Source organism: Centroberyx affinis, unplaced genomic scaffold, assembly GCF_046629955.1.
Source record: "Centroberyx affinis isolate AG114_WGS23_722 - 3 ecotype Tasmania unplaced genomic scaffold, CSIRO-AGI_Caff_v1 ptg003711l_1, whole genome shotgun sequence".
Taxonomy (NCBI): Eukaryota; Metazoa; Chordata; class Actinopteri; order Beryciformes; family Berycidae; genus Centroberyx; species Centroberyx affinis.
Genome location: NW_027281601.1, coordinates 89,688 through 116,124, shown reverse-complemented (window position 1 = coordinate 116,124; position 26,437 = coordinate 89,688). Strand labels below are relative to the sequence as shown.

At 42.6% G+C, this 26,437-nt stretch overlaps 1 protein-coding gene across 1 annotated transcript; it reads left to right on the top strand.

Annotated features, from left to right (window-relative positions):
• The first annotated feature begins 7,534 nt into the window (after positions 1-7,534).
• On the top strand, positions 7,535-24,863 carry poc1bl (POC1 centriolar protein homolog B (Chlamydomonas), like). The gene is made up of 11 exons (XM_071540753.1): positions 7,535-7,672; positions 11,121-11,575; positions 13,459-13,628; positions 15,045-15,234; positions 15,825-16,010; positions 16,767-16,884; positions 18,433-18,609; positions 20,239-20,370; positions 21,145-21,255; positions 22,572-22,724; positions 22,955-24,863. The coding sequence occupies exons 2-11, from the start codon at positions 11,190-11,192 to the stop codon at positions 23,084-23,086; spliced, it is 1,755 nt and encodes a 584-aa protein (XP_071396854.1). The 5' UTR covers positions 7,535-7,672; positions 11,121-11,189; the 3' UTR covers positions 23,087-24,863.
• The last annotated feature ends 1,574 nt before the right edge of the window (positions 24,864-26,437 follow it).

The following is a 26,437-nucleotide window of genomic DNA, read 5'->3' as shown; positions in this document are numbered from 1 at the left end:
TGCCATTTCCAGAGTGCCTGGGATAATGTGTTTTCAACAGGGCCCGCTTTGTCAGTGAGAAAGATAACTGTTGTAATATATCAGTGAAATGTGAAATTAATGTGCCCAAGCTTCTCGTCAAGACGGAGAGATATGAGAGGGGAAAACAAGTTATTCATTTTGATTTGCTATCAAGACACACTGTTCCATTCCTTTATCAATGGCACCATATGTTTCATTTGTCACCAGCCAAATAACACATTCATCTTATATTCATCATTAGAAAAAAGAAGCAACCAAACTCATCCCTGATGAGGACAAAGCATACAGCTGTCCTAAAAAAACAATAGTAGCCAAACATAACTGCAAGTCAGCTAGACGTTTTCAGGGTCCTCTAAAATCTAAACCTGGTATGTGAAGCATTGAGTTGGTTGTGACGACTGGACTGGAAAAGGCAGATATTAAAAATTCTCAGTCATGCGCCGGCAGTTGCCAGTCGCTCATTTGGGAGCAGGATTGCGGTGTGGCAGCCGCCTGATGATATATTTGCCGGTGGGTTGAGGATGTTTTTACGAGGCCAATGGCCATGAAAGCACCACAGTGAGAACTGGCTCTGAACAATCGTATTGTCCCAGGGCTTTTGATTAATGTGAAGGGGGGCTGAGGAACAATTCCAGCAGTGTTATCAGGAGCAAACAGAGGGAGACAAGGGGCCCGAGCTCAGTAGGGGCCCCATCAGAGCACCGCCGAGTGGGTCCCCATGCCGCCTGGCTCTGACTCATACAGCTGGATTGATGCTGTGCGATTTGTGTGTTTTCCTGCATGTGTGTGTACGTGTGCATGTGCACTTGTGCTCACAATTGGGAAGGAGGGAATTGTGTTTCTGTGTTTACCCTGTGATTGAAAATCTCTCTTCCACTGCACTTAACTGCTGATTGATTTGACCTTGCCGACACACTCCATTTGCTATAGCAACTACTTCAGAAAAATAAACTCCATCGCACTGCATTTCACATCTAAACCTATTTGTGATGTAAATATTATGGTTTGAAATAAAGATTATCAGATCAGGGCAAGCAATTATTTGCCTGATGTAGCAGTTCCTTTGAAGACCAAGCAATTAAAGTAAATACCATGGTTATTTAAAGTCTAGACATGCACTTTTATCTTTGGCAGCTGTGTGATAATTCCCTATGATGATATCTGTCTCGCTTCTAATTAGAAATATTACACTGTTTCCCTACAAATGAGGCTGATATTCGAACTCTTCCAGTCTACCAGTCCTTTGGGTGCTTGGTATCCAAATGATGTCCAAAAAGAAAAAGAAAAAGAGAGAAAGGATTCTTTCTCATCAAAAAACCCCCCAGAGCGAACCATCAGCAGCTGTCACACTCATTTAAGATGGAGCCAATTATAGCAATTGACAGTTCTGCCCATTTCTGAACAGATCCCATTTCAAAAGACCAGACCTGGCAGTCTGCCTGGCACTCAGAACTTTGTGCCTGTTCTGGCTAAGCAGCTTGGTTTGCATGCTTTACCCCCCCTAATTTTCTCTTTCTCGCCCCTTTCTGTCTTTCTCTCTATTGCTGCCTGGCTCTCTATCTCTCTCTCTTTAGCTCTCTCTCTCTCTCTATCTCTCTCTCTCGCCACCTCCCCCCCTCCAATTGTGAATCAGAAGTGAAACAAACAAGTTAGATGCTCACTAGACTGAATGTGATGCGTTGCCGGGACGACGGGAGGACGGGCCTGGGGAGTTTGGTGCTGGAGAAGAGAGATTGGAGAAGAGTGAGGTGGTGGTGTGTGTGTGTGTGTGTGTGGATTTCTTTCTTTTAGACACTCCCAGTGGGCCCCCTGGCTGGCGAGGAATGGCTGCTGAGTGGGCTGATCGGCACATAGACAACCCCCCCCCCCCAACCCACACACACACACACACACACACACACACACACACACAGATGCCCCTTCTCCTCTCTCACTCTATAGTGCTGATGGTACATTCTGCTCCAAGTCTACTTCAGCTGCATAAACAAGTGGATGACGCTCTGTCCAGTAACCTTGGCATGGTCAACCAACACACACACACATGCACACACTTGCGTTCACATATGATCACACACACACACACACACACATAAATGCATATACGTGCACGCACACACACGGCATCAGCCTTGGTTGGCAGCCATTCAAGAGGATGAGACACTCGTCCTCCATGACCAGACCCTTCTCCACACACAATTAGAATGCAGGGAGAATCTAAAGCAGCAGTGGACAAAGGATGAGTTGATGAGGTTTAGGCCAACCCTAACCCAAAGTAAACCTATTTTACTGCTTTCAGAACAATCAACCTTGATATACTACATGCATGCACCCCCCCCCCCCCCAACACACACACACACACACACACACACACACACACACACACACACAACAGTATTTGAGTTTTGATAATCTGTCATATAAATGAACTTTGTTTCATGTGTGGACAGAACATGAGACTCAGGGAGTTAGAATGTTCACCACAACTGCCACTGGAATGTACATCCACATGATGCCGTTGCCATGGTAACACATCAGCTTTCTGAGTCTCAGGCACCAAATCAATACTGATTTCCATGGCAACATTATCAAACAAACTATGGCAGCCATTGCAGGTGTACAAGTGGCCAAATGAACATTCAAGAGTGTAGATTTTAAAGGGAATGACTGTTCTATCAATTCAAATTCTATCACACACATACACACCCTGCTGTAAAATCCGAGACCAGTTTGGAGCATTATGAGCTGGTTTTAGCTGGTCATGAGACCAGATTGGTCGAGCTGGTCACAAGCTGGTGCACCTGGTAGATTGGTCTGGTCATGAACTAGCATTGCTGTTTATTTGTAATTGCTGATTGGGTGGGACTGGTGGAAATCTTGACTTAGTGGAATTACATGGATTACATAATTAACATTTATTCTTCAGATAAAAATAGGAAAAACCTTCGAAGGACGAAGAGCTGAGGTTAGAGCTGTGCTTTAGCTGTCCCTCTGTACCACACACACACGCACACATGCACACACACACACACACACACACACACACACACACACATACACACATATGCACACAGCAGCAGCAGTAACAGCATCAGTCCTTGGCAGAGAATCAAGAGGGGAGTGGCAATTGTCCTATCTCTGACCCTGCACCACACTGTTAATGCCGGGCTCAACTCTCCCTGCAAGGTGAAAAGCATCAGATTGATACCAGAACATGAGCAGAAGGCATGCTCACTTTCTACAATGTTACATTTCTATCCTGTCCTTTTAGCCAGAGAGGTAAATGGTGTTTTTTGCAATTGTGTGTGCATAACTGTTCGACTGATACCAAAAAAGTGGAAAGTGAATTGGGCTTTTCTCTGTCTTTGTCTCTCTCGGAGCCACTCATGTATCCACCCACTTCCAAGAGAGAACACAGAGTGCCAGCGTCTCTGAGGGAGAAAATGTAAAATATTAACCAGTGCCGTGGGCGTGATGCATCTCTGATTGATTGCATATACTCTCACCCATCAATTTGGGGACATCTAGTTAAGTGAATGAGGTCTGACTGGCCTATGTAATTATGACTCATTCGCTCACAGTGTGGCCAAGGTTAAAAGAGAGGCCTAACCTTCATTACTGGGATCACTAATTGATAACCATATTCACTCCTTATGGCTGAAGGTCAGTGTGTCTCTTGCTCTACGGGGAGCTAATAAGCTAAGAGAGAGAGAGTGTGGGCCAGAATCCATCTCCATTAAATTAAAGGAGCCTGGTCCCTCAATGTGACCTCTAGTCACTGTGATTTATTGCACGGACAGTGTAAATGAACGGCAAGTACAAGGGACACTAATGAAATCATTGGCCCAAGAGTTAGTCAGTTCAGATTTGAATAGAGCTGTAATTGAATAGAGTTGTAGAGAACTAAATGGCCCTGTGGCACTTTCCTTGCATCACTGTTGTGCTGCAGCAGTTATTAGCCCATTGAGATACTTAGAATTCATGTCCTTATAGTCGCTCTGTGCTCTTAGTGTGAGGGGTTAAGTGTCTGATTTGCTCAAAGAAACTGTTGTTCATTCATGGGGAATTGAAACCAGGATTTTTCGCAAAGTGACAATGCTACAAAAGCCTTGCATGCAATGGTCTTTTCATGATTTGAACCTTCATCCAAAAAAAAATGAGTTGACCCTGAGTTATTGTAGCCCTCTTGGATACACTCCTCTTTTTTGACTGAAAAAGAAGCGAGCACATTCCACTTACTTTTAGTATTTTATTCTTTATTTAGTCTGTGGGAAAGTAACAAGGGCAACAGAGACACAGGAGAGGAAACTCCAGCGGGACCGGACCGCTGTGCCCACCCGGCTCCAGAGGTGAGAGACTTAACTACTCAGCTATTTCTGAGCACAGTGCATTCCTCTTTTAGGGTAGAAAAAGTGCCCTTTCTGTACTTATATTAATTTAGCTGTGCAACCAATGCAGAGGTCTTCACTTCCATTACACTGGTGAGGTATTTAAGTCTCAAGTCTGGCCAAGTGTAATTAGATGCGATATTCTGTACAGTCTCTAGATGGCGCTCTTTACTTTGATTTATGTTTTCCACCTCATCTTACTGCCAACAGCACCAGGTCAAATACTGACCAATGCTGTTCTTCAGAGCCACTGTTTTATTTATACACACACACATACACATCCTCTGAGTCAGTCAAAAGAGAGAGCTCTCGATCATAAGCTCTGCAGCTGCTGACCTGAGGCCAACTGCAGATTATAATAAAAGACAGCAATAGGCTTAGTCAGACGCTGACCAACACACCAAGAGGCTCTACAAGCCTATTTTAATAGGATAAAAACCCTTGAAGTGGCCTGGATTTCCTTAAAACCATTTTAGGATTTAGGTCATTTTTGTTTCATTTTACAGTAAGTTAGTGGGACAAAGATGTTAGGATCCTCAACAAATACATATGGGTAGGTAGAAAAAATGTTGTTTACTCAACAAACAGGTTAAGTAGAATAACGTGTTCTTACAGAATCTCCTGCATTTGTTGTCTCTTGATGTAAAAAATTAGAAAGAATGCTTGATTCTAAATGAATTGAAAGGCTTTTGTCAATAATTTAGTTACAAACTGTAAATGGGACATGTTGTGTCTGTAAACTAATTAAGAGTTTGAATGAAGGGGAGGTTGAAATGCAAGACCTGTACAAGAGCCCTCCTTGTAACTGTGAAAGCCCCAGATCCCTATCACGGAAACGGGACCCCTTTCAGTTCCGGATGGGGGCACACCAACCTCACAGAATAAGAGGTGTCAATTGGTTTCAACTGGGGAGAAGAAAGGGGGAGGAAAGGAAAAGGAAAGAGAGAGAAAAAAAGACGTTGGCATGCCACCAAGTGGTGCAGGTGTCTACCCAACAATAGGCTGCAGTGGTGCATTGCACACTGTAGGCAAGTGTGGTCCGGCCTGAGCAGGACCTGGAGACTATGGGAAAACAAACCAAGCCCATAACAGCAAATACACAGAGGGGTGGACTGTGTGTGTGTGTGTGTGTAAACACTTGATTTTGCCATTTTCTTAAACACTGTCATTACCTATTCATGCAGTGGACAAACAGATCCTTTGAGCATTCTTGTGAACTTGAAAACAGGATTTAAAACACTTGATGACTTTAGATTCTATCAAATCTGTCACAAGCTAAATGAAGCTACATAATTCAGTAACTTCAGTCCATAATTCACTAATTCTGAAAGCTGACAAATCTGAAACCATAAGCCTCTTCCCAAAATAAGCCTGTGGTCTTGACACAGGAAAATAAGAAATGTCTCATATTTGCCTGATAGTTAACATACATCTGTCAATTAAATAAACTTCATTTCTCTCTTTCTAGCCTTTGATGTCGATGACCTGCAATCTGTGTGCTATAAAAATTTGTCACCTGTTCACCTACACAACTTTACTTATTGCATTGTGCCTGATGTATTGACAGTTGCAGCTCTTGGTGTGTTGAAATGTCAGTACATATGACAAATATTAAAATGAATTTGTGAGCAACTCAAATAAATGTGTTTACATTTGTTATGTTGTGTTATGTAATTTTGACAATGCACCCATCTATGGAGTGTGAAAACAGTGACACTCTGGACACAATCTAAGGCCAAAGTTCATTCTCTTCTACATAACCAGCCCATAAATAACATTTTGTATTCTGTATTGCCACATATGCCTATTAAGTAGTAGCCTAATATTATTTGACTATAGCTTTGAGTGGCTATAGTCCATCAAAAATTGATCAGCCTCAACATATCATCGATATCAAATCAATCAAATTGAGGCATTTGCATGCATTCAGTCACGCACACTCACAGACACGCGTGCACACCATAGTGCGCGCACACACTCACGCACAAAGCGTATCCAACATCAGACAAGGACTCAGGCTATCGCTCTGCTCTATACAAGTCCTCACGGATATAGTAAAATGATTGCATCGGATCCAACAGGGACACAGACACACACAGACTGGGTTCTTGCGAGACTTTTTTTTGTTTTTTGTAATTATTATTTTTAATAATGAATTTACCCCTGCCAGATGTACAAGTTCAGCAACAGTATAATCAAAAGAGAGAAATAATGAAGTTAATCATTTTTTTATTGACGGGTCACGTGGTCTTCCTTGACATTTCCTATTACTTAAATGAGCTGTCAAAGCTTTTGAAATATCTTCACTCTCTTTAAATGTCAAAACTGATAGCCTATAACTTAACGACTCGAGGTTTTCAGGAGTTACATTGTCATCCAGTACAAAGTACAGGCTGACTCAATCATTCATTTTAAATAGCTGGAGTAGCCATTAGCTATAACGACAAATCGCAGCAAAGACAAATGACAGCTAGGTAGCTAGCATTAGCCAAGTAGCAACAGACTAGCCTGCCACAGTCACTGCTGCTTGACGACTGAAGACTTTAAACTGCTGCGTCAAGATAACTACAGGTAGCGATAATAAGACCGGATGTTAGGCAATTCGCAGTCTAAATAAAAGCATACACGTATTTATTTCTGAACAAGTAATAATTAGTTAGCAGTTTTGCAAGCAAAGGCAATTTTATTGGTAGCTTATTCTGGCTAATTGACACCACCCGGTACTGGAGTAGCTCCCATTTAGTAGCCTGTAGGGCCAATGGAGTCACTGCTGTGGGTTAAAATCGCTGAAGTAAAGGTTAAAGTAGACTTTTTCAAGGTTGTAGACCATCCCAGGTTTTCTGGTGTAAGTTTTTGATTAAGTTTTTTTTTTAATGTCCGTGTAGTTTTAGCAGCCCATATGGCATCTTGCGTAGGCTTATGGCTATGGATACATTCTGTGGAAAGGACCTTTTGGAAAACAAAAGCATTATTCATTCAGTACAGTTTCCAACGTAAATACATTCTTCATACTCACTTGTACTTTGTTTTCCCCATAAAACGTTGCCAGACGTTCGTTAACAAGGATTTTATTTTGAAGGTCCTGACCGGAAGTTGTGTTGTTTTTCTGTCTGTCTTGACACTGGTCAGACAATCAACGTGGAGCAGGAGAGGATGTGGGTATGCTGACATCTGCAAGCCAGAGGTTTAACGAGGAGAAGACAGGCTGACAAACAACGGCCTTAACAGCCTCGAAGAAGCTACAAGAAATGTAACTCGTGATTAAGGTAAAGTCATTTCATGCTAGCAAGCTAACCTCGTCATTTCTTTTCAGAAGTTTTGTTTCGCTTATTGGCAAATGTTGCTGTTGCCATGTCTGCTGTAGTTTGGTTGTTAACTTCGTAGCCGGAGTAACTAATTTGATTTCCTGACTTGCTTGCTTGTTTACCAGCAAAGCCACACAGTTAGTCGGTGTGATGATGGTTCGGTAACGTAACTTAAAAATGAATAAGAGGTCATTATCCTACTAGTAGTGCCTTGCCCTCTATTACAAGCGTTGGGATCGTCAGATTTATCATTATTATCCCTTTGAGTCACGGCTGTGCTACTCTGCATATTTTATGAGACGTCAGATGACAGATGAGGTGAAGTTTTCTCCCTTTCTGCTGATTGTAAGACAACTTAATATCCTAACCTTGATATAATCTGACAAATCATAAGACCTGTTGCTGTACTGTGTGTTGACAACCCAGCTACCAGACTGACAGACATTCACAGCCTGTCTCTTCAGTCTCCCCTCTCTTTCCTCCTTGGAGGTCATAAACCCCTGCAATCAACTGAACTAGGATTTTCATAAGGATAATAGCTGGACTAATCGCTTGGCCATGAAGGCATAGGCTGTCATTTCATTGAGGGACAGGAAGAGGAAGACTGTTTAGTTCTACTTTTGTTTTTAAATTAAGCTTTTGTCATGCCTAACCATCCAGAGACAAGCAATGCAGCTCTTATTTTTTTCTATTTTATATCACCGGTCAGGACTATTTGGCTTTGGTTGTGTGTGTGTGTCAGAGACCTATTGATAAGAGAATCTCTATCCACCATTTAGATTCAGTCCGTCATCACTCATCACAGCCTGGCTCACTTCAAATGGTCTTTGCACTGTATACACTGAATGAAATCCCCCAAGTGCTGTTTGTGTTGTTGAGAGGCACTTCTGCTTTCAAGGAGTCAAGTATCTTATCGGTTTTCACAGTCTGAAGATGGCCAACTGATCTGTTTTTTTTTTTTTGCATTGGGTAGGTTATGGTCAGTGGGGAAGTTGCTCAGCTTTATGAATGGCAGTGGTGTAACCTGTTTGACTGGTGTTACTGTACATTACACACTGTAGAGGTATTTACCCTTCTCTCTTGACTGTCTCATGAGGAAATGAGCTATGTATTGTATGCAGTGCATTCATGTCCATTCCAGATTAACCAAGAAGTGTAATGTGGATCGTTCCCAGATGCTATATAGTGAACCGCAGTGCTGACAGTAAACACAGCATTGATCTGAGATTCGTATAACATCACACCACTGACTTGTTTCTTCTGAGCTATGCTACTGTAACAAAGGCTATATGATCAACCTATCTTGCTCATTTGCAAGCTTATTAAGGTGACAGTGTGAACCCCTCACTAGAGATTGCTGCTTGGGAAACAAATGCAAATCTTATCCCTTGCCTACTTTTTTTGTCGCACTGCCACTTACCCAAAAAAGTGGGGCAGGATTTAGGCTCAGGCTGCATCTTAAGCCCTCTGTCAGATCCTGCTAGTTCCAAACAGCTCCCCACTAAGGCTATCGGATTCAGAGAGGGAGGAAGGTGTGATGGACAGCCAATAAAAGGGGGTTTTGTCTGCAGCCGAGAGGCCGTCTCCATTTTGTAACCTCAGGACTCCCAAGTCCTCTGGCCAGGGCCCAGGCCGGAGTGAAAGAGCTGCGCTGACGCCTTGAAGGGCTCCAATGGAAATGGAGCCTCCTCTGACTCCGCGACTCCACAATACAGTGCGAGATAGGTCTATAGGCTCTCACATAGACTATGCACACAGACACTTTCTCTCTTATTTAACTAGCCTACATTTTCTCAGAAGCTAGATTTATTCAAACTGGTTCTCCCAGAATTAGGAAACGTGACAGGATCATCCTTTCTCAATTGGTAGGAACATATAACATTGTTTGTTTTGTGCTCAGGTGTGTGTATATCACAACCTGTGTGTGTGCCAGCAGTGGCATGAGGCAGGCAGAGTGGATGGGGAAGAAGGGTTGGTGTAGGGGGGATGGGATCAGTATTTCTGCTAAGCCTGTCTGGCACTGGCACTGTGGGCCTAAATAGCACCCTGCTGTAATATTAATGCAACACAATTATGTGATTACATTCAATGTCAACATAGCTAAGTGCTGCTTTTTACCACAACCCGCTCTCAAATGCTGGCATACTAAGCCGAGCTGTCAGACTTATTGGTCTAAATTGCTGTCTTTAATGTATCTGCAAACCCAGGCCAAGCCTTAATTTAAATGAGCAAAAGTGAATCCTTGTGCAAATATATCCCACTTAGGTTTTTAGGCAACTATTGTTTTTGGCTCCTTGATGTGAATGAGAATCCTAAAATGAGGAGCTCTTCAAAGGCCAGATCCCTAATCTAAATCTAAACAAAGGGCCAGCACCTGCAGTCAAAAACCAGACCATGGGATTACTGTCATCCTCTGACTCTTCAATTGATAGATCTTTTGATACAAAGGCATCATACACAAGTTAGTCATGCTGTGACAAGTTTGTATGTACTTGTAATGATTGTGAACTTCAGCGCAAAATTGATAGATAGGTTACTTTGTGTTAGCATTGGTTAGGAAAATTGCAAAAGCTTGACTGAAATCTTGATTACTATCTACAGGTCAAATTATACCATATTAAAAAATGTATATGGTTGGGGAAAAAACACCAGATGTGAATACTTGTTAAAAGACTTGAGGCCTTCCTGGTAATGGCACTGAAGTGAACAAGTGTGAAATGGCTGATCGGAAATTTCACATAGTGTTGCTGTAGCCTAAATGCTGCAGAGGGGTGCAGCACCACTGCAACACAGTCTGGGTAGAACTCTGCTAGATTTAAATTCACTGTGAATGCAAGGTGAATAAAACTGCATATCTCCCACTGCAGTGTATGCTAGGCTGTAATTTAATCAGCACATTATGGCTTACTGTACTGTAAGCCATAATTTAGCCTTGTCCGTCTTTGCAATTTGTTTTTAATGAGCATCTTAATGCAGCCCTGAGCAGGCAGTCATATTTATGATGTCGGCGTTGATTACTACTTCTCTGCTCTGTTGGGGCTGTGTCATCAGCACACTAGTGCATTTATATGCAAACACTCTGTCTTTGTTGTGTGTTAATGTTTACAGGAATATGACATAACATAATCATGAAGGGGGGGTTGGCGCTTAATCAAACTCATCCAAATGGGGACAGCATTGAGTGAGATTTTTTCCAGTCAGGGGGAGCTTTTGTTGTCTCTTTGCGCCTATGATTTGATTTTTTTATTTCTTTAATGCCCACACTTGGGTTCCCCTCTCTGTTCCCCTCATGTTTCTGAGATATGATATAAAATGTTGATGATTTTTATGTGGCTTCATGATATGCAGTGGACTGGACTGGAGTGTTTTTTCATCCTGTGTCTGTTTGTGTTTCTGTGCTGTCCTCCAGAGGCCTGTGTCCTGTAGGACACCCTGACGCTGCTCTGCCAGTCACGCTGCCTCACTGGGGCTCGCCGCCATGAGGGGGCGCTGCTCGCGGAAACTGGGGGTGCTGGCCAAGGCCTTCTTCCTGCTCTGGGTCCTGTGGCTAGCCTACCTCCTCTTGGCACGCTCCTCTTTCCCCTCTTCTTTCTCCGCGGGGGAGGACGATGAGGAGCGCAGTCTCCTGGCACGACAGCTCTCCATAGAGGAGAGCGGGGCCGAGGGGCAGCTGGCCAGGCCGCTGTACATTAAGTCCCTGGCGGACCACAGCGCACCGGGGGAGTGGGGCCGGGCCACGCGCCTCAACCTCAGCCCTGATGAAAAGAAACAGGAGCAGGACAGTGTGGAGCGCTACGCCATCAACATCTACGTCAGCGACAAGATCTCCCTCCACCGACACATCCAGGACCACAGGATGACTGAGTGAGTAGAACGTGAAGAGATGCTCCATCCGAGCCCGTTAAGTGACTAAATCACCATGACAGCCTTAGTTGACTAAGATTTGTTTTTCAGTTGATGAGTAATTCTTTTTTTCTTTCCCGAGTTATTTCCTGGAAAACTGTAGCCTAAACACATCCTTGGCCTCGAATGCTGTATGGAGCAAATAACAACTTTACAACTGGGCTGTGTCAGGGATAAATTTGTCAATACAGATGAAGTTGAGCCCTTTTACTGGAATCAGTTTTCCACGGACGACTAGGAACTAGGATGAAGGCTCTCAGGATGCATTGCAGGGCTTATTGAAGTTGGTGTAAGCAGCTCTCTGCCTGAATACATTTATTTTCCATCCAGGGCTGTTTTCCACAGCTGTTCTCAGCTGAGCCTCTGTGATGTTGGCAGTCCAACACCAACTATGATAATGTCTTTTATTACCAGTTCCTCCTTCCACCTCAGCCTTACCCCTTACTGGGCCTCCTTCCTAATGAAACCCAGACGTGGTATCCATCACCATTGTGAGAACCGTCGTTTGAAATCGTGTTATTTCTTTTTTCTGTTTTCTGTTTTCTGTTTCTGACAAACTGTCCCTGGAGTGTACCAACAAAGCTGCTTAGTCCACACGTGTAGAACGTAAATTCTCTGTAGTGGTGGATGAATGGTTATGTCTGAGGACAAATTTTAAAAAGCTGAAAAGGTGATGCAAAGGTGAAATTCAAATAAATCATTTTACCAGGGAGCCGCCTGCAAATCCAAAGTTTGGCTGATAAGGTGCTTTGATCTTCTCCCTGGGCTGGGGAAACTGCCGGGGATGTTACAGCACTGTGAGATGCTGATATGTGATAATAACAAAGTCAAACGCAATGCTTTTTCAAAGATTAGATGCAAACAAGAGACAGCATGCTCACTAGCAGGCTACAGCATAATATCCTTCTAACTCTGGTGTTTTTCACCTATGCAGAATAAGTCATAATCATGCTTTAGTTATTTTGTAACTAATTTCTTTATTAGATTTATTTTGTAGGATGAGATTCTGCATGATTTTAATGTTTTACATGATTTTAAGAACAGAATAAGAGTGGATTGTGGCTAGGCTTGTGGTCAGCATGGAGAGTGGCCAGCTGTCTTGTGTACACCCAAGCTTTTTATCACAGATACTGCAAACAGAGTGTCTTAAAGGGGCTTGCCCTTTCCCATGTAGCGTTCCCTCTGCTCTCACATTTTCCCCTCCCTCTCCATGCCTCCTTTTGTCCTCATCTGTTTCTCCTCTTTCTGTTTTTTTGTTTTTGTGTTATTTCCATAAACCTGTTTACTTTCATTTTCATCCATTTTGCCCTCCCTCTCCATGCCTTCTCCCCATCCCTTGCTCTCTCCGTCTCTGTTTGCTTGTGTTTCTGTGGTCTCTCCAAGAGCATTGCTGTGGTATGTTGCTCATTGGTGTGATACCCACCCCCGCCCCCCCATCCATATTTCTCTGGCCCTTTATTGTTTTAATGGCTCCCATGTGGATTAAGACCAGACACTGCACTAGCTAACTGAAGCCACTCTGGCCATATACAAAAATATTTCTTTCATAATTATGTTCAGATATTTAGGGTGCTATTTTTTCACTGTTTGTAAAACTACAAAAATTCAAATTGTTAAAATGGGGTGAATCAATTGCTGCCTGAACTACTTTGACTCAGCTTTGGCTCCTTTTGACCCCGTCTTGTTTTGGGTTGTGTGGGTGTATGATAATTCACGCCCCTGTTGTGCCGGAGCCAGGGATTAAATATACATGTAGGCTACAAATGCACGTGTATACATATACATGTGCTCCATTGTTTAAAGCACAAACACTAACTCGGTCCTCTCTCTGATCCTCCCCATAGATGCCGAGCCAAGAAGTTTGACTACCGGCACTTACCGACCACCTCAGTGATCATAGCCTTCTACAACGAGGCCTGGTCCACCCTGCTGAGGACCATCCACAGTGTGCTGGAGACCACACCTGCCATCCTGCTGAAAGAGATCATCCTCATCGACGACTACAGCGACCGAGGTCAGACACTCTTTCCCAGACAAGACAGCATGTTTTCTTTTTGTCTCTGTGAAAATGGGACATGGCATAAAAAGTCTGCTCTGCACTGAAAAGATCACTAGCAAATTTGTTGCAACTTGATTTCCAAAACAACAGGACTGACAGTCTTGGCCTAGTTTAGTAAAGCCTGCAAATTAAAGCTCAATTGTGCTTTGATTTCAAAGTCTTCCAGTTCTTACAGATGCTGACAGTTAACAAACTAGTCAAGCAGGACACTCTATAGACTATATTTAGAAGAAAGATGATATCTCTGGAACAATGGATAGATGAATTAAAAGGCTGTTACAAAACACCCTCCAAAACAAGACAAGGCGCATTCCTCTAATGATGGAATGGAATGCAAGGCTACTCGAAGAGGTACTCGAACTCCTTGAAATGGTTGGCTTTTGATTAGACAATTTTTAAATTTATGAATATGTGGGCGTTTTGTTAACATTACTACAGTCCTGACGAGAAATAAGAAATGAGAAACCGTAAATTCCTGTCTTGGTTTGAGTCCCAGTGGGCTCTCTCTGCCCCAACCTCTGCTTGTCTCGTTGTTAGATTATGTGTGTGTGTGTGTGTGTGTGTGTGTGTCAGTGTCAGAGTGCATGTGAGGACCTCTCTTGATAGCAGGCTCCCCTGTGCAGGCCGTCTATTTAATAGATAGACAAGAACAAGATATAACCTATTTTCCGCTGTCTCAAATCGAGTTGCTACAGTAAACTATAATTGGTTGTGGAGTGCAACTGGCAGAAGATTAAAAGCTGCAACATTGTTTATGGCACAAGTGTGAATTGCCTTCCGCAGCTCTGTACGAGCTCTGAGAATGATACTGCTTAGTCTCAGAAACTGGATATAGGAGTGTCTTGATGTCTGTCTGTACTAATGGAATTAGTATTTGGTCCCCGCTAGTCTTGAAGCCTGTCTGCGTGCGTCTGAGACATTACACCATAATGATGACCTCAGTGCGCACTGACCTCCCATGACATCATTTCCTTTCCTCTGACCACCCTGACCAAGTGGAATGTTAGACATGCCACTCCCCGACCAGAAGTGCTTTACTCCAGACAGACGGGGACTGGAGAACTGACAGCTATTATTTCATTTTTCCAAGGGGGTTGAACAGGGTTCAGCATACCAAGCCTTCTGTTGATCTTAGTGGTAAAAGGAGTGATGGGGTCCTGATAAAAGGTGTGTTAATCAGCTGATATTGGAGGTCACATAACTGGTAAAATAACTCATTAATTATATTTATTCACTCAGCTTAGGGGAATGCATTTAAGTAAACAGGTGGTTAAAGAAAAAGCAAAGATATGCAGGAAGAGGACAGAGACTAACATGTTTCAGATAATGATCAGGTGTGTGTGTGTGTGTGTGTGTGTGTGTGAAATGTAGGCTACCTGAAATCCCAGCTGGCGGAATACATTAGCAACCTGGAACGTGTGCGGCTCATCCGCACCAATAAGAGGGAGGGGCTGGTCCGGGCGCGGCTCATCGGTGCCACCTACGCTACGGGTGACGTACTGACATTCCTTGACTGCCACTGCGAGTGTGTCCCTGGCTGGATCGAGCCCCTTCTGGAAAGGTGGGCTGGCCAAATTCGATTAGTAAGACCTGATTAGGCTAAACTCAGCTGTTGTAATTTGCAATGGGGTGCAAAGATATCATTTAAAAGATGGGAGAAATCGATTTAGGAGTAAGTATTTCTTGCATTTCTTGCAGAGTCATATTTTGATGCAAAACTGAACTGAACTAATCTTTGTCTCCGAAACCAAACAAATTAAAATAAAAATCAACAAGAATTCTTGTCAGTTTGATTTTTGAACACTGTCATAGTGTGAGTAAATTGAATTGACCACTGATACAGTGATGCTATGCAGTTCTTTATGTATGAAAATACATTCTACAAATTACTCTACCATTACTCATTGGTCCAATGGTAGAAATATTAAAACTGAGACGAAATAAAAACTAAAGCTAAACCTTTCTGAAAACCAAACCTAGGACACCAAGTCTTGATATTTCCTAAAACTGCTGAACTGAAATACAAATCAAAATTAAAAACAATATTAAAGCTAAAACTAATGTACCCTCCTGAACTATAACAACCTCATTCTCATCTGGTGTCGTCTTTTCACCTCCCCTCTCCCTGCTGTCTGCATTCTGTGTGTTCAGGATTGGCGAGAATGCGAGTACCATCGTGTGCCCCGTGATCGACACCATCGACTGGAACACCTTTGAGTTTTACATGCAGACGGACGAGCCGATGATCGGAGGCTTTGACTGGAGACTCACCTTCCAGTGGCATGCCGTCCCCGAGGTGGAACGCAAGAGGCGCAAGTCCCGCATCGACCCCATCAGGTGACAATATGATACTTTACAAGGTCTACTCACATGGGAGAGCACTTTGTCAGGTTGGCACATGCCAGTGTTGGGTTCCTTACTCTATTAATACACCTCATCGTTCATTCTTGTATTAAAACTAAACTTAATATTATGACTTGACTTATTACTCATTTTTTACACTACTTGTGCTAATACGTTTACCTGAAAAATTGGTGACTGCATCCTATCTTACCTTTAAAAATTGGGATAACTAAATCGCCTCTCCTGTGAATGATCAGGGAACCAAATAGAGTTAATGTCCAATGTTCTTCTAATCCTTTTGCTTGATTAAAAAAAGTAAGAGTACAAAGTAGTGGGAAATTGTGAATACTTCCACCTGGAGAATGTCAACCTTTCTGCTATTTTTCATCGAGCATTCTAAGCATTCATGCTTAGTGTGAGAGGATGATGACTAATTATGAGGAAAAATAACCAAGAGGAGGGGGGATGGTGGGGTATAGTTTTTGGATAATTCAACTTCAATCTGATGTTTAATGGAGGTGATAACAAAAGTAACAACATATTTTTTGAATGCTAACTGGAATATTATCACTGAAATTGAAATGGTAATTCACACACACAACACACCATTCAAATTAAAATGCAAGAATATACAGTGTATTGCTCTGATGCCATAATGGGCTTCTGCATTGTCTTTGGCACTTGAGCGCCAGGTCCATGATATCTCCTTGATGTGTTAAACTGACCATACTTCCAATGTGTTCCTCTCAGGTCTCCTACTATGGCAGGTGGCTTATTTGCTGTGAGCAAGGCCTACTTTGAGTACCTGGGCACATACGACATGGGCATGGAGGTATGGGGAGGAGAAAACCTGGAGCTCTCCTTCAGGGTGAGTGCAGTTCTCCTTCAGAGTCTCTGCCTTTCCACTGCGGTGCAGCTTTGCAACATGAAACTAGGGCACCACTTTTTCAAATGTTGAGAAAAACTGACTTTGATGTGAGGAGAGTTTTAGAGCATTTGATGAAAGATGAGTTTTAGAACCCTCTGACAGTAAAGTATCATCCTAATATAAAAGAATGATTAATGTGATTTGATGTAATCTAACTGGCTGTGGTACCATAATCTCTTACTCACAGACAGAACAGCCTTTGATCTAGCTTGTTTGTTAGTATGATAAAAACATAGACAGAAAGATTAATGAATGGGGTTTATTGGTGTCTTATTACCAAAATGAATGTTTATTTGTCATAGTTTATGTAGCCTCTGATCCTTATTCATCCATCTCAGCTAACAGTCAGTGCGCTGTGGGTAGTTGGTGTGAGAGAGACACATCTCAGTGTTAGATCACAGTGAGCAATGACATCCGAAACTGCACCCTGATCATGGCTGATACCTTGTTGTTACGCTGGTGTCGCTTTTCACTTGTTTGCGTCAATCAAATTGGCACAGATTTTAGGCTGTGTGTGTGAGTTTGCTGCATGAGTGTGCAAAGGTAGCCAGTGTGAAATGTGTGTGTGCATGATTTATAGTGTGCATGTGGTCACAGTGTGAAGACGAATAGGCTGTTCCCCCGAGTAATGTATGTATGTGGAAATAAAATGCCTGTCACTGGGACTTTGGCCCATACATAATTTATATTTAGTGAATTGGTTTTCAACTCTGTTTTGGGAATGCTAAAGGAAAAATATGGTGCAGAGTAAAATGTCTGGCATAATAAGATGGAAAGGAATGTCATCCAGTGGCCGTTTAGCTATGGATATATGATAATGATTTTGCCTTGTGTAATTGGAACATAACTCAGCCACCGGTATTAAGAAATACCTAGTTAACAACCTTTCATTCTCAAAGGGTGTTTTCTCTGTGTTTCTATGTGTGATGAAAAAGCAAGCAACTATACAATACAAATTGATGCTATGCATCAGAGCGAAAATCAAATGCAGTCATATATCTCATGACAAACAGGTTTTACCTGACATGGTTGAATTGCATGGTATGAATGAAAGCAAAGGTAAAGAGAGCACACAGCTTTGTCATTCAGAGAGGATCTCTAGCACAGCATCAGTTGCCACCAACATTATCACTTAACTGATGAAGTTAAGAATGATATTTAGACTTCCGCTGACATTCAGTATGTGCCAGTAAGGACTGATGCAACCAGAATGACATACTGCAGATCAACTATTGTTGTAAAATATTTTTGTTAATAGTTGTTAACTAATTTCTGATACCTGGCCTTGGTGCAGGTTATATACACATATACTGTATACAGGGGTCAAGTGCACTTGCTCAGGAGTATTATGTAATGCAATGCGAGAAAAACTGGTTAAGGCATAGAAATTATACAAAAGTCATAATACACAGAAAATGTAAAAAAGTACCAGGTAAACAGAAACTACGAGGATCTCAACTACCATATATCATGTCTCTGCCCCCCCAGGTGTGGCAGTGTGGGGGCAGCCTGGAGATCCACCCCTGCTCCCACGTGGGCCATGTGTTCCCGAAGAAGGCCCCCTACGCACGGCCCAACTTCCTCCAGAACACAGTGCGAGCTGCTGAGGTTTGGATGGACTCCTACAAACAGCACTTCTACAACAGGAACCCCCCAGCCAAAAAGGTAAGGCAGTTACAGAAGTTTGAGTTCAATGTCAATGCTACAGTTTGTCTAAGACTTGCTACTGTGCAGCTGTTTTGAGGTATGCGGAAAGCTATAATGACATCTCTCAAATCATATTTGGACAAACACACACGCTGTGGTGCAACATTTCCAGGCAATTAGCTATACCTTTGTCTGCCTGTCACACACCTGTTATCCATGAGCCTGAAGTGAAGGTAGACTGGGAAACCCCATTCAACTGATGCTAAGCTGAAGCTCTGCCAATGATACTATGTAAGACCTGGCAGCACCATGTTAATATGGTAACGAGAGCGGATTAACTTGTTTGATGTTTGAGTGAGATGCTTCATATGATATGATTCACCTGTCTAAGTGTCAACATTTGAACATTTGAAACACTGTCTATTTGACTGGGTGAGGTGTGTGTGTGTGTGTGTGTGTGTGTGTGTGTGTGTGTGTGTGTGTTGTACTCCATGCCTCTCAGGTTCGGAGCATTGGCCGCCATCAAACTTTCATGTATCTCAGTTTCACCTCTCTGAAAAAAGTACATTATTAATGTCAGGGATCTTTGATCAAACAATAAATTACCTGCTCAGGGGGAGATTGAACATGGGGCTGCCAGACCAGAACAGCAGCTCCAAATCTATCAGGGAGTTATCATAATGCGTGTTAACAGACAAGCTCTCATCCCCTGGGACAGGACCTTTTCCAAACTGATGAGCTATAAACAATCATAATATGGAGTATTACATAGTGTTTTTCCATCAGGTGCATTTAGTTACATATTGAATTGGAATTCAGGCTTTTCACCATGTTTGCACAAACTAACACTTCCGTTGGAAGACTACTTCAAGGTCTCTTGCAGATCTAAATGGGCACAAAGTTGCCATGTCAGCCTGCTTTTCACAAGAACAACTGACGTAATGTTTTCATCCTGATCTTTTTAAGTTTTTGTACTATCATTTAATCGGAGTAACCAAGGTTAAAATCAAGAGTTTTACATTTTTAACCATATTTAGAATCAGTTAAACATTTTCACTAAATTTGAAATCATGATGAAACTCCTGCTTTGTTTTCCCCATGGTGATTCTCTGTGTACTCTTGATCTTGAAACATTGACTGGCACAATAACGTATGAATGTTGTTATAAATGTTTGTCTACAAGAAATCCTGTAGTGATATTCCACCCTCTGGCAACTTCAGAGTAAATAGGTGTATTTATGTTCATGGCTTTGAGTTGCTCAAGGTGGGGTGCACCACCTTAACAAACACAGCTATCTAGAATATGTAGGCTGGACCAATCATCTGCCATCAGCTCATGGTTGTTGATTTATCTATGTAGGATTCAACCATTGCGTCCAGGATGTAAGCCAAGTCAAATATTAACTTTTACGGTGTGACGGCGCGTTTCAGATGCATCATAAAATGGCACAAGCACAATAAAAGAACAATGTGTTTGTTGTAATAAATAAAGTCATAGGTGAAACTTAAAGATGGAGTGATGCTGACATGTCACTGAATTGTTTCCTTAATAAACTATAGCATCCTCTCCTGCCAACCAAATGTAACCACTGTTTCATCTACACCTTTGGAAAGACGGCTCATGTGCAGTGTGTGCTTCCTTCACAGGAGACATACGGCGATATCTCAGAGAGGGTCCTGCTGAGGAAGAGGCTGAAGTGTAATAGTTTTGACTGGTATCTGAGGAATATCTACCCTGACCTGCATGTCCCTGAGGACCGGGAGGGCTGGCACGGCGCTGTGAGTGTCCACTGTCTATATCTGCATTTCATTATCTACATTTGTTCTATTACCGTCAGGCAATTTGCGTACATTATTGGTTTACATTAATCATAGATCTTATGCTAACTGTGATCTGCAGCTGGGTGTAGTTATTCAACAGGATTTCAGTGGTGTCTTACTTCAGCATGTTTTTGATTGAAGCAGGATGTGGGGGCGGGACATTACACAGGGGGGGCTGTTCAAAAAGTGGGCGGGTTGGATCAGGACAAACAAAGGTGTGAAGTCTGTTACATACTCAGTGGGACTACGCTCTGGAGTTGTAGTTCAGATAACAATCCACTCTGAAATTTGCTTTGCGCATAATCTTAAACTGACAATTTCCAGATTCTTTAAAATTAACTAATTCCAGCCACCGCGACACAATCATGTATTTTAGGAAACAATTTCACTGCTGTACCATGTTGCCACTCGTGTCACTTTTGAAAGTTGTGACATTTCTAAACAAGGGGGCCTTATTTAGAAATCTGTGATGGTATTATTGGTTGGAATTTTTATGTATGCCTTGTGGTACGCTGTGAAGTAACCACTAAAAATACAGCATTTTCCCAGAGGTAAAAATAATGGGATTATTTTTTATGGGAATTTTTGGGGGGCATTTATTGTTAAATAGGTGTACGTCATGATATGGAGAATTAGCTAACAAGGTGAAAAAGTTTTTTCAAGTCATTGTGAATTTAAGGAGACTGTCCATTATAATCAGTATGATTTATTGTTCTTATCTCTCCCTCCCAGGTGCGTAGCTCAGGGATCCATTCAGAGTGTCTGGATTACAACGCTCCAGAGCACAGTCCCACTGGGGCGCACCTCTCTCTGTTTGGCTGCCACGGCCAGGGAGGCAACCAGGTAGTTAAACATTTCACACCTTGTTTACTCTGTCTCTCTCCATCTCACTGTCTCTCTCTCATGCACGTATTCTCTCTCGCTGTCACAATCTCCCAGCCTCTCTCGGCCCAGTGGGAGATGTATCTTAAAATGTCAACGCTTTCTGCTGACCCCCTAAGAAGAGCTGCCACACTTGATTCACACCAGAAAATTGCACTCTGCTGGCTTGTCCAGCATGACTTGAATGTAATGAAGGGAAAACTAGGTTTGGTATTGCACATATATACCCACAGGAACCTTGCAATCCACTCACAGTACTTTTAAACTGAATACTCTCCAAGTTCCATATTTGATGGATGGATTCGCGACCAGCATATTATTTGTCTGTCAGGATGTATATTTAATGTTGGGTCAGACAGTAGGCAGAGCTCATTTCTCTGAATCTCCGCCCTGCTCGATATCTCTGATTACCCCATTGATGCACCGCATCAGGTGTCCCCAGCCACAAAAAGCACCATGTGTGACCGAAAATCAATGTTTCCACGGCTCGCCGCTGAAACCAGAACCTTGGGGCCCTTACTGCCCCCCTCCCCCTCCCTGGCCCGCACAAGAACCAGGTTCCATTTAAAAGATACATGAGCCTCGCAGGCAAAATGAATGGCACAGACTGGGTAAATAAGTTTGAAGCCAGACACGGGGCCCCCGAGTGACTCTTTTATTAGAAACGACCATTACGGGCCCCGCTGCCCCTCAAAGATGTATGAGATGTGAAGAGAAGGACGGGGAAGTATGAAGATTGATTACCTGGCCCTCCATTTAAAGGGCAGCCCAGGGAGCCTGGCATCTTTTGTCCCGATGGGTCGGGATGTTGAAACGACACCAGAGGGGAGAGCTGGGTTTGTGTTCACGTCTGGTTGATTGAGAGGGCCAAGGCCCTGTCTTTACTGATGAGATCCCTCGACACACACCCAGACACGCCATGCAACGGTGGCTTACCAAGGACTTGATCTCACAGCAGAGTGAGAGAGACAAACATCCTGTAATCCTAGTAGAAAAAAAGAAGCCAGCCAGCTCTATTGTGCTTGTTGAAACGCTTTCTGAATAAAGAAGAGGGATTAAGGTAGAGAGAGAGATATTTACCGAAACGATAGAATAGGAGAGCAGTGTTTTAATCTCTGAATGTGCTTATCCAGTAGGCTTGCTGTCAATACTCTTTTCCAAATGCAGACTCATGGCAAAGAAACACGCATTCATACAATAAAAAAAAAAAACTAATTTACCAGACTCGGGATAGCAAAGCTAACCGTCCATTTTACCATGCCTCTCTCCTGCACCAGTACTTTGAATACACATCTCAGAAGGAGATCCGTTTCAACTCGGTGACGGAGCTGTGTGCTGAAGTGACGGAGGGACAGACGCACATCGGGATGAAGCACTGCCCCCGAGACCGAGACCCCAAGCCCCCCAACGTCATCTGGGAGTTCAGAGATGTAAGGGGTGAAAGCACACACACACACACACACACACACACACACACACACACACACACACACAGTCTCTCTCTCTCTCTCTCTCTCTCTCTCTCCCTCCCTCTCATGCAAGCACAAACCCCTGCAAGCATACAGTATGTGCACACAGATATCCATTACACAGGACTAGGCTTGTATAAAACACATTCACTTCCAACCCCTGATCTCCCGTTTGTCCTCAATCTTTTCAGGACGGGACCATCTACCACCCTCACTCCGACATGTGTGTCACAGCCTACCGCACGTCGGAGGGTCGCACAGACACGCAGATGAAGCGCTGCGCCCCGGGAGACACACACCAGCAGTGGAAGTTTGAGTGGTAGAAGGAAGAAATATGGAAGTTGGAGTAAACCTCAAGTGTCCTTCTTTGACCTTAGTGCAATTACTACGGCGGACGTCTTCCCCGCCGCTCCCCGTTCTCTAGCGCTCTAAATCTGCACTCTATTTGAATGGGACTGACTAGCAAATGAAAGTCACTTTAAGGCCAATGATTCAACCAGTTCATTGCTTTTATACCCATGGGAATGACTGAATAAGTGCAGATTGTGGCGGAGTGGATGAGAATTGCAAGGCAGGGTTTATTTGGTCTTTTGAAGGGGACCAGCTGAACTTAAAGCTTTCGGTTCACTGTTGAATCGTGTGCTTTCATCCAAGTGCCTCTGCAACCAAAATGGAGTCCAGCACACACCTGAAGTGTCAATATTTATGCCCAATTTAATGTGTTCTCTTTTTTTTGATCTTTTAAATCTATTTGTCTGATGTAAGGACTTGAAAGCAGTGAGAATGATTTGACTGTCCAGCACATGAAGAAGTGCCTGTCAAAGAGTTTCCTTGAAAACAAAGCGTTTTCTTTGAAAACTAGATGCAAAGAGATGTTGCACTACAGAATGTTACTCTCATGTGTAATGAATATTTTTGATAACTTGGGAAAATTTAAATTAAATTGCGATGTTTACTGAATTTGTTTGAGGGTCTAAAGTTAACTGATTTTGGGATGGGTTTGCTCAGAGATTATGTAACTTGTGCCAGGAATGTGAGGCCAATGCCCCCCCCCCCCCAACTAGCGAGTAACTAACATGCTCCATCATGTGAGAGGAAAACAGGGGGAGAGCGCTGCAGTCATGCTAGTCTGCTCCTCAGTTCCACTGGATTTGGAGCCAGTTTCATGGTAGAATGCTGCCTGAACAAGACTTGAAACATTTATTGAGCATTTTTACCAAGTGCAATTTGCCCCAGAAGGCTTAGCGAGATGACAGGAATGTTGTATGTCTTTTCTTCCCTGTTTTGTAATATTAAGAACTCATCCATCACCGTGCCTTTGAGAGACAGTCAGCTTAACAGTAGTTGTATGTGCCGAAATGAACTGTGCCAGTTGAAGTAATGAGTGCAATTTAAATGTTCTTCACATTACTTAAAAACTATAACAATGTCAAGGAATGAGGTAAATCACCCCCAACTTTCAACAATACCTGGACATGGTAGGCTGTAGCTTGCGTTGCAGTTTGACATTCAATAACCTCAGTCATAAATCTCTGGCTTGACGCACTTGATTTTATTTAGTCTCACAAAAAAGCCTTAAAAGACAGCACTTGCCTGTTTAAATGCATTCTTCGACTTGGCTGTGCCAGACTGTTTTGCTAGAGACACGTGTCTTAGTACTTGAAACAATAACACCATCACACTCCTCTTTGTTTCCGCTGAAGACCACATTGGTGTTTCTACTGGGATTTGAGGACCAATAGATGTAATTGTTATTGAAATGTTTGTGGAATAGCAGCTGTATTGCCGAAGACTGCTTATCACAGAACAGTGCTTGGTCTCTGTGGTCTTTTGCATTTATGAATATGAGATATTCATGCTAGTTGATGGGTGGTTGATCATTTAAAATGACTCATGTTTTGTGTTTGTAAATAATGCTTGGTTTAAAGGGACTGGAGGGGGACAGTGCTAACTTTGAGCATCTCTGAAACTACTGATAAAGCAAAAGGGATGTTGATTGCTTGATATGAAGAACAGGGTGATTGAAATGGGATGGATATTTTGTAATTGTTTCAAGTAAGATCAAAGCTGTTAGAATGATTGAAAGATTAAAAAAACTAACCACAGATGCACATTATCCTCTTCTTTTTGTTGTCTTAGCTTTTTCTTTTTTCTTTTTTTACTATAGACCCATCTAATTTAGTGAATGTATCATGTCAAAAAATGAAGCAAAATGCAGACTATTATCTCTTGAATCAGGTAAACGTTTGCCCTGTTATATTCGGCAATGTCAGTTGTGGCAAAACCGACTGACCTAAGCTGCTGCTGTCCCAGTACTTGTGCTTATTGACTGCATAAAGGGTTGAGCAACAACATGAAACAAATCTGTAAACACATTTCATAGTTTGACATTTATTGAAAAAGCTGCCACAGTCCAACTTCTTTCTGTATACCTCCCTGACTCAGACATGGATCACAGTATTCCCAATCATGTAGTACCACCTACTGGTAGAAAAGCAAACTACTGTAATGCCCAAACTTCCTTGAAATGGTCACAGTAGACCACAAAATTAAAATCCAGAGATTAACTCTTAAGCTTGATGACAATACGGGGTAAACCATAGAGACAAGTGGTGAGGTAACGTACCTTAAATGTTTAAACCTGTATTCTATGTTGTTTTCTGTGCTTTCTCTGTGGGCTCAGTGAATGACTAGTGATTTATATTAGGCAGGCCTTAATGTTGCTAGTTGATGAAGTCATGAAGTTGTTAGATGTGTCTTTGCCTGCAGAATTAGAGTGGAGTGGAAAACAGAGGACACAGCAAAGAGTGTAACAGCAACCGTAAGGTGAATGCAACTCACCAGTTATTTTTCCAGTTATTATATTTATACTTTAATACTTACCTTGTTGCATGGAAAATATTATCCATCAGCGTGTCCTAAATGAAAACGCCCTCATGCATTAACACTAATATTGTGCCTCTGGACAGGATGACAAGCCCTGTGTAGCATGACATATTACAACACTCCGGTTGCCTTGTCTCTTTGTAGTTTTGACAATAAGTCTACTCAATCAAACAGCATATGCCACTCATATTACCTTCTCGCCCCGAACGATCGCCTTAATTATTTAACATTTTAATTTGCTCAAACTTACATTTTGTTTCAAATTTCATCTTTGATGTCAGACTGGGTTGACTTTTCATATCAGTTTCATATGAGTGACACGACATAAAATGGCAATTAGACCTAGGCCAGTGGTTTCCAAACTGGGGTCCAGGGTCCCCCAGGGGGCCTTCAGAGGTTTCCAAGGAGTTTCCAGTGAGTTTTCGTTCATTTTACTCCAGATCAGAGGTTTCACTATCTTCACCTACAATAAACAGAAACAGATGACACAAATCTCCTCAGTTGGGGATGAAACCTTTATATGACGGGGTTTGTGGTATAATAAGTGTGTCTATCTGGGGGTCCTGACACGAAAAGGTCACGTGTTTGAATATTGACAGGCGCATTTTACAGTTTGGGTGTGGCAGCCAGCAAGAGGAACTAGAAGTAAATTCAGTCACATGGTACCGCACACCGTTATACCAAACAAACTACACATTACGAACCCGGAAGGAGTCAGTAAATTCACTCTTTGATACTTGAAGGAACCCGCTGGACTTTTGACTGCAATATAAATGTAATTAGTTTGT

Bases quoted from the DNA above. Each gene is read 5' to 3' on its own strand.
- poc1bl (XM_071540753.1), top strand. From the start codon at position 11,190: ATGAGGGGGCGCTGCTCGCGGAAACTGGGGGTGCTGGCCAAGGCCTTC. The intron at 13,629-15,044 runs GTCAGACACTCT...TGTGAAATGTAG, and splicing joins CGACGACTACAGCGACCGAG to GCTACCTGAAATCCCAGCTG. The intron at 15,235-15,824 runs GTGGGCTGGCCA...CTGTGTGTTCAG, and splicing joins ATCGAGCCCCTTCTGGAAAG to GATTGGCGAGAATGCGAGTA.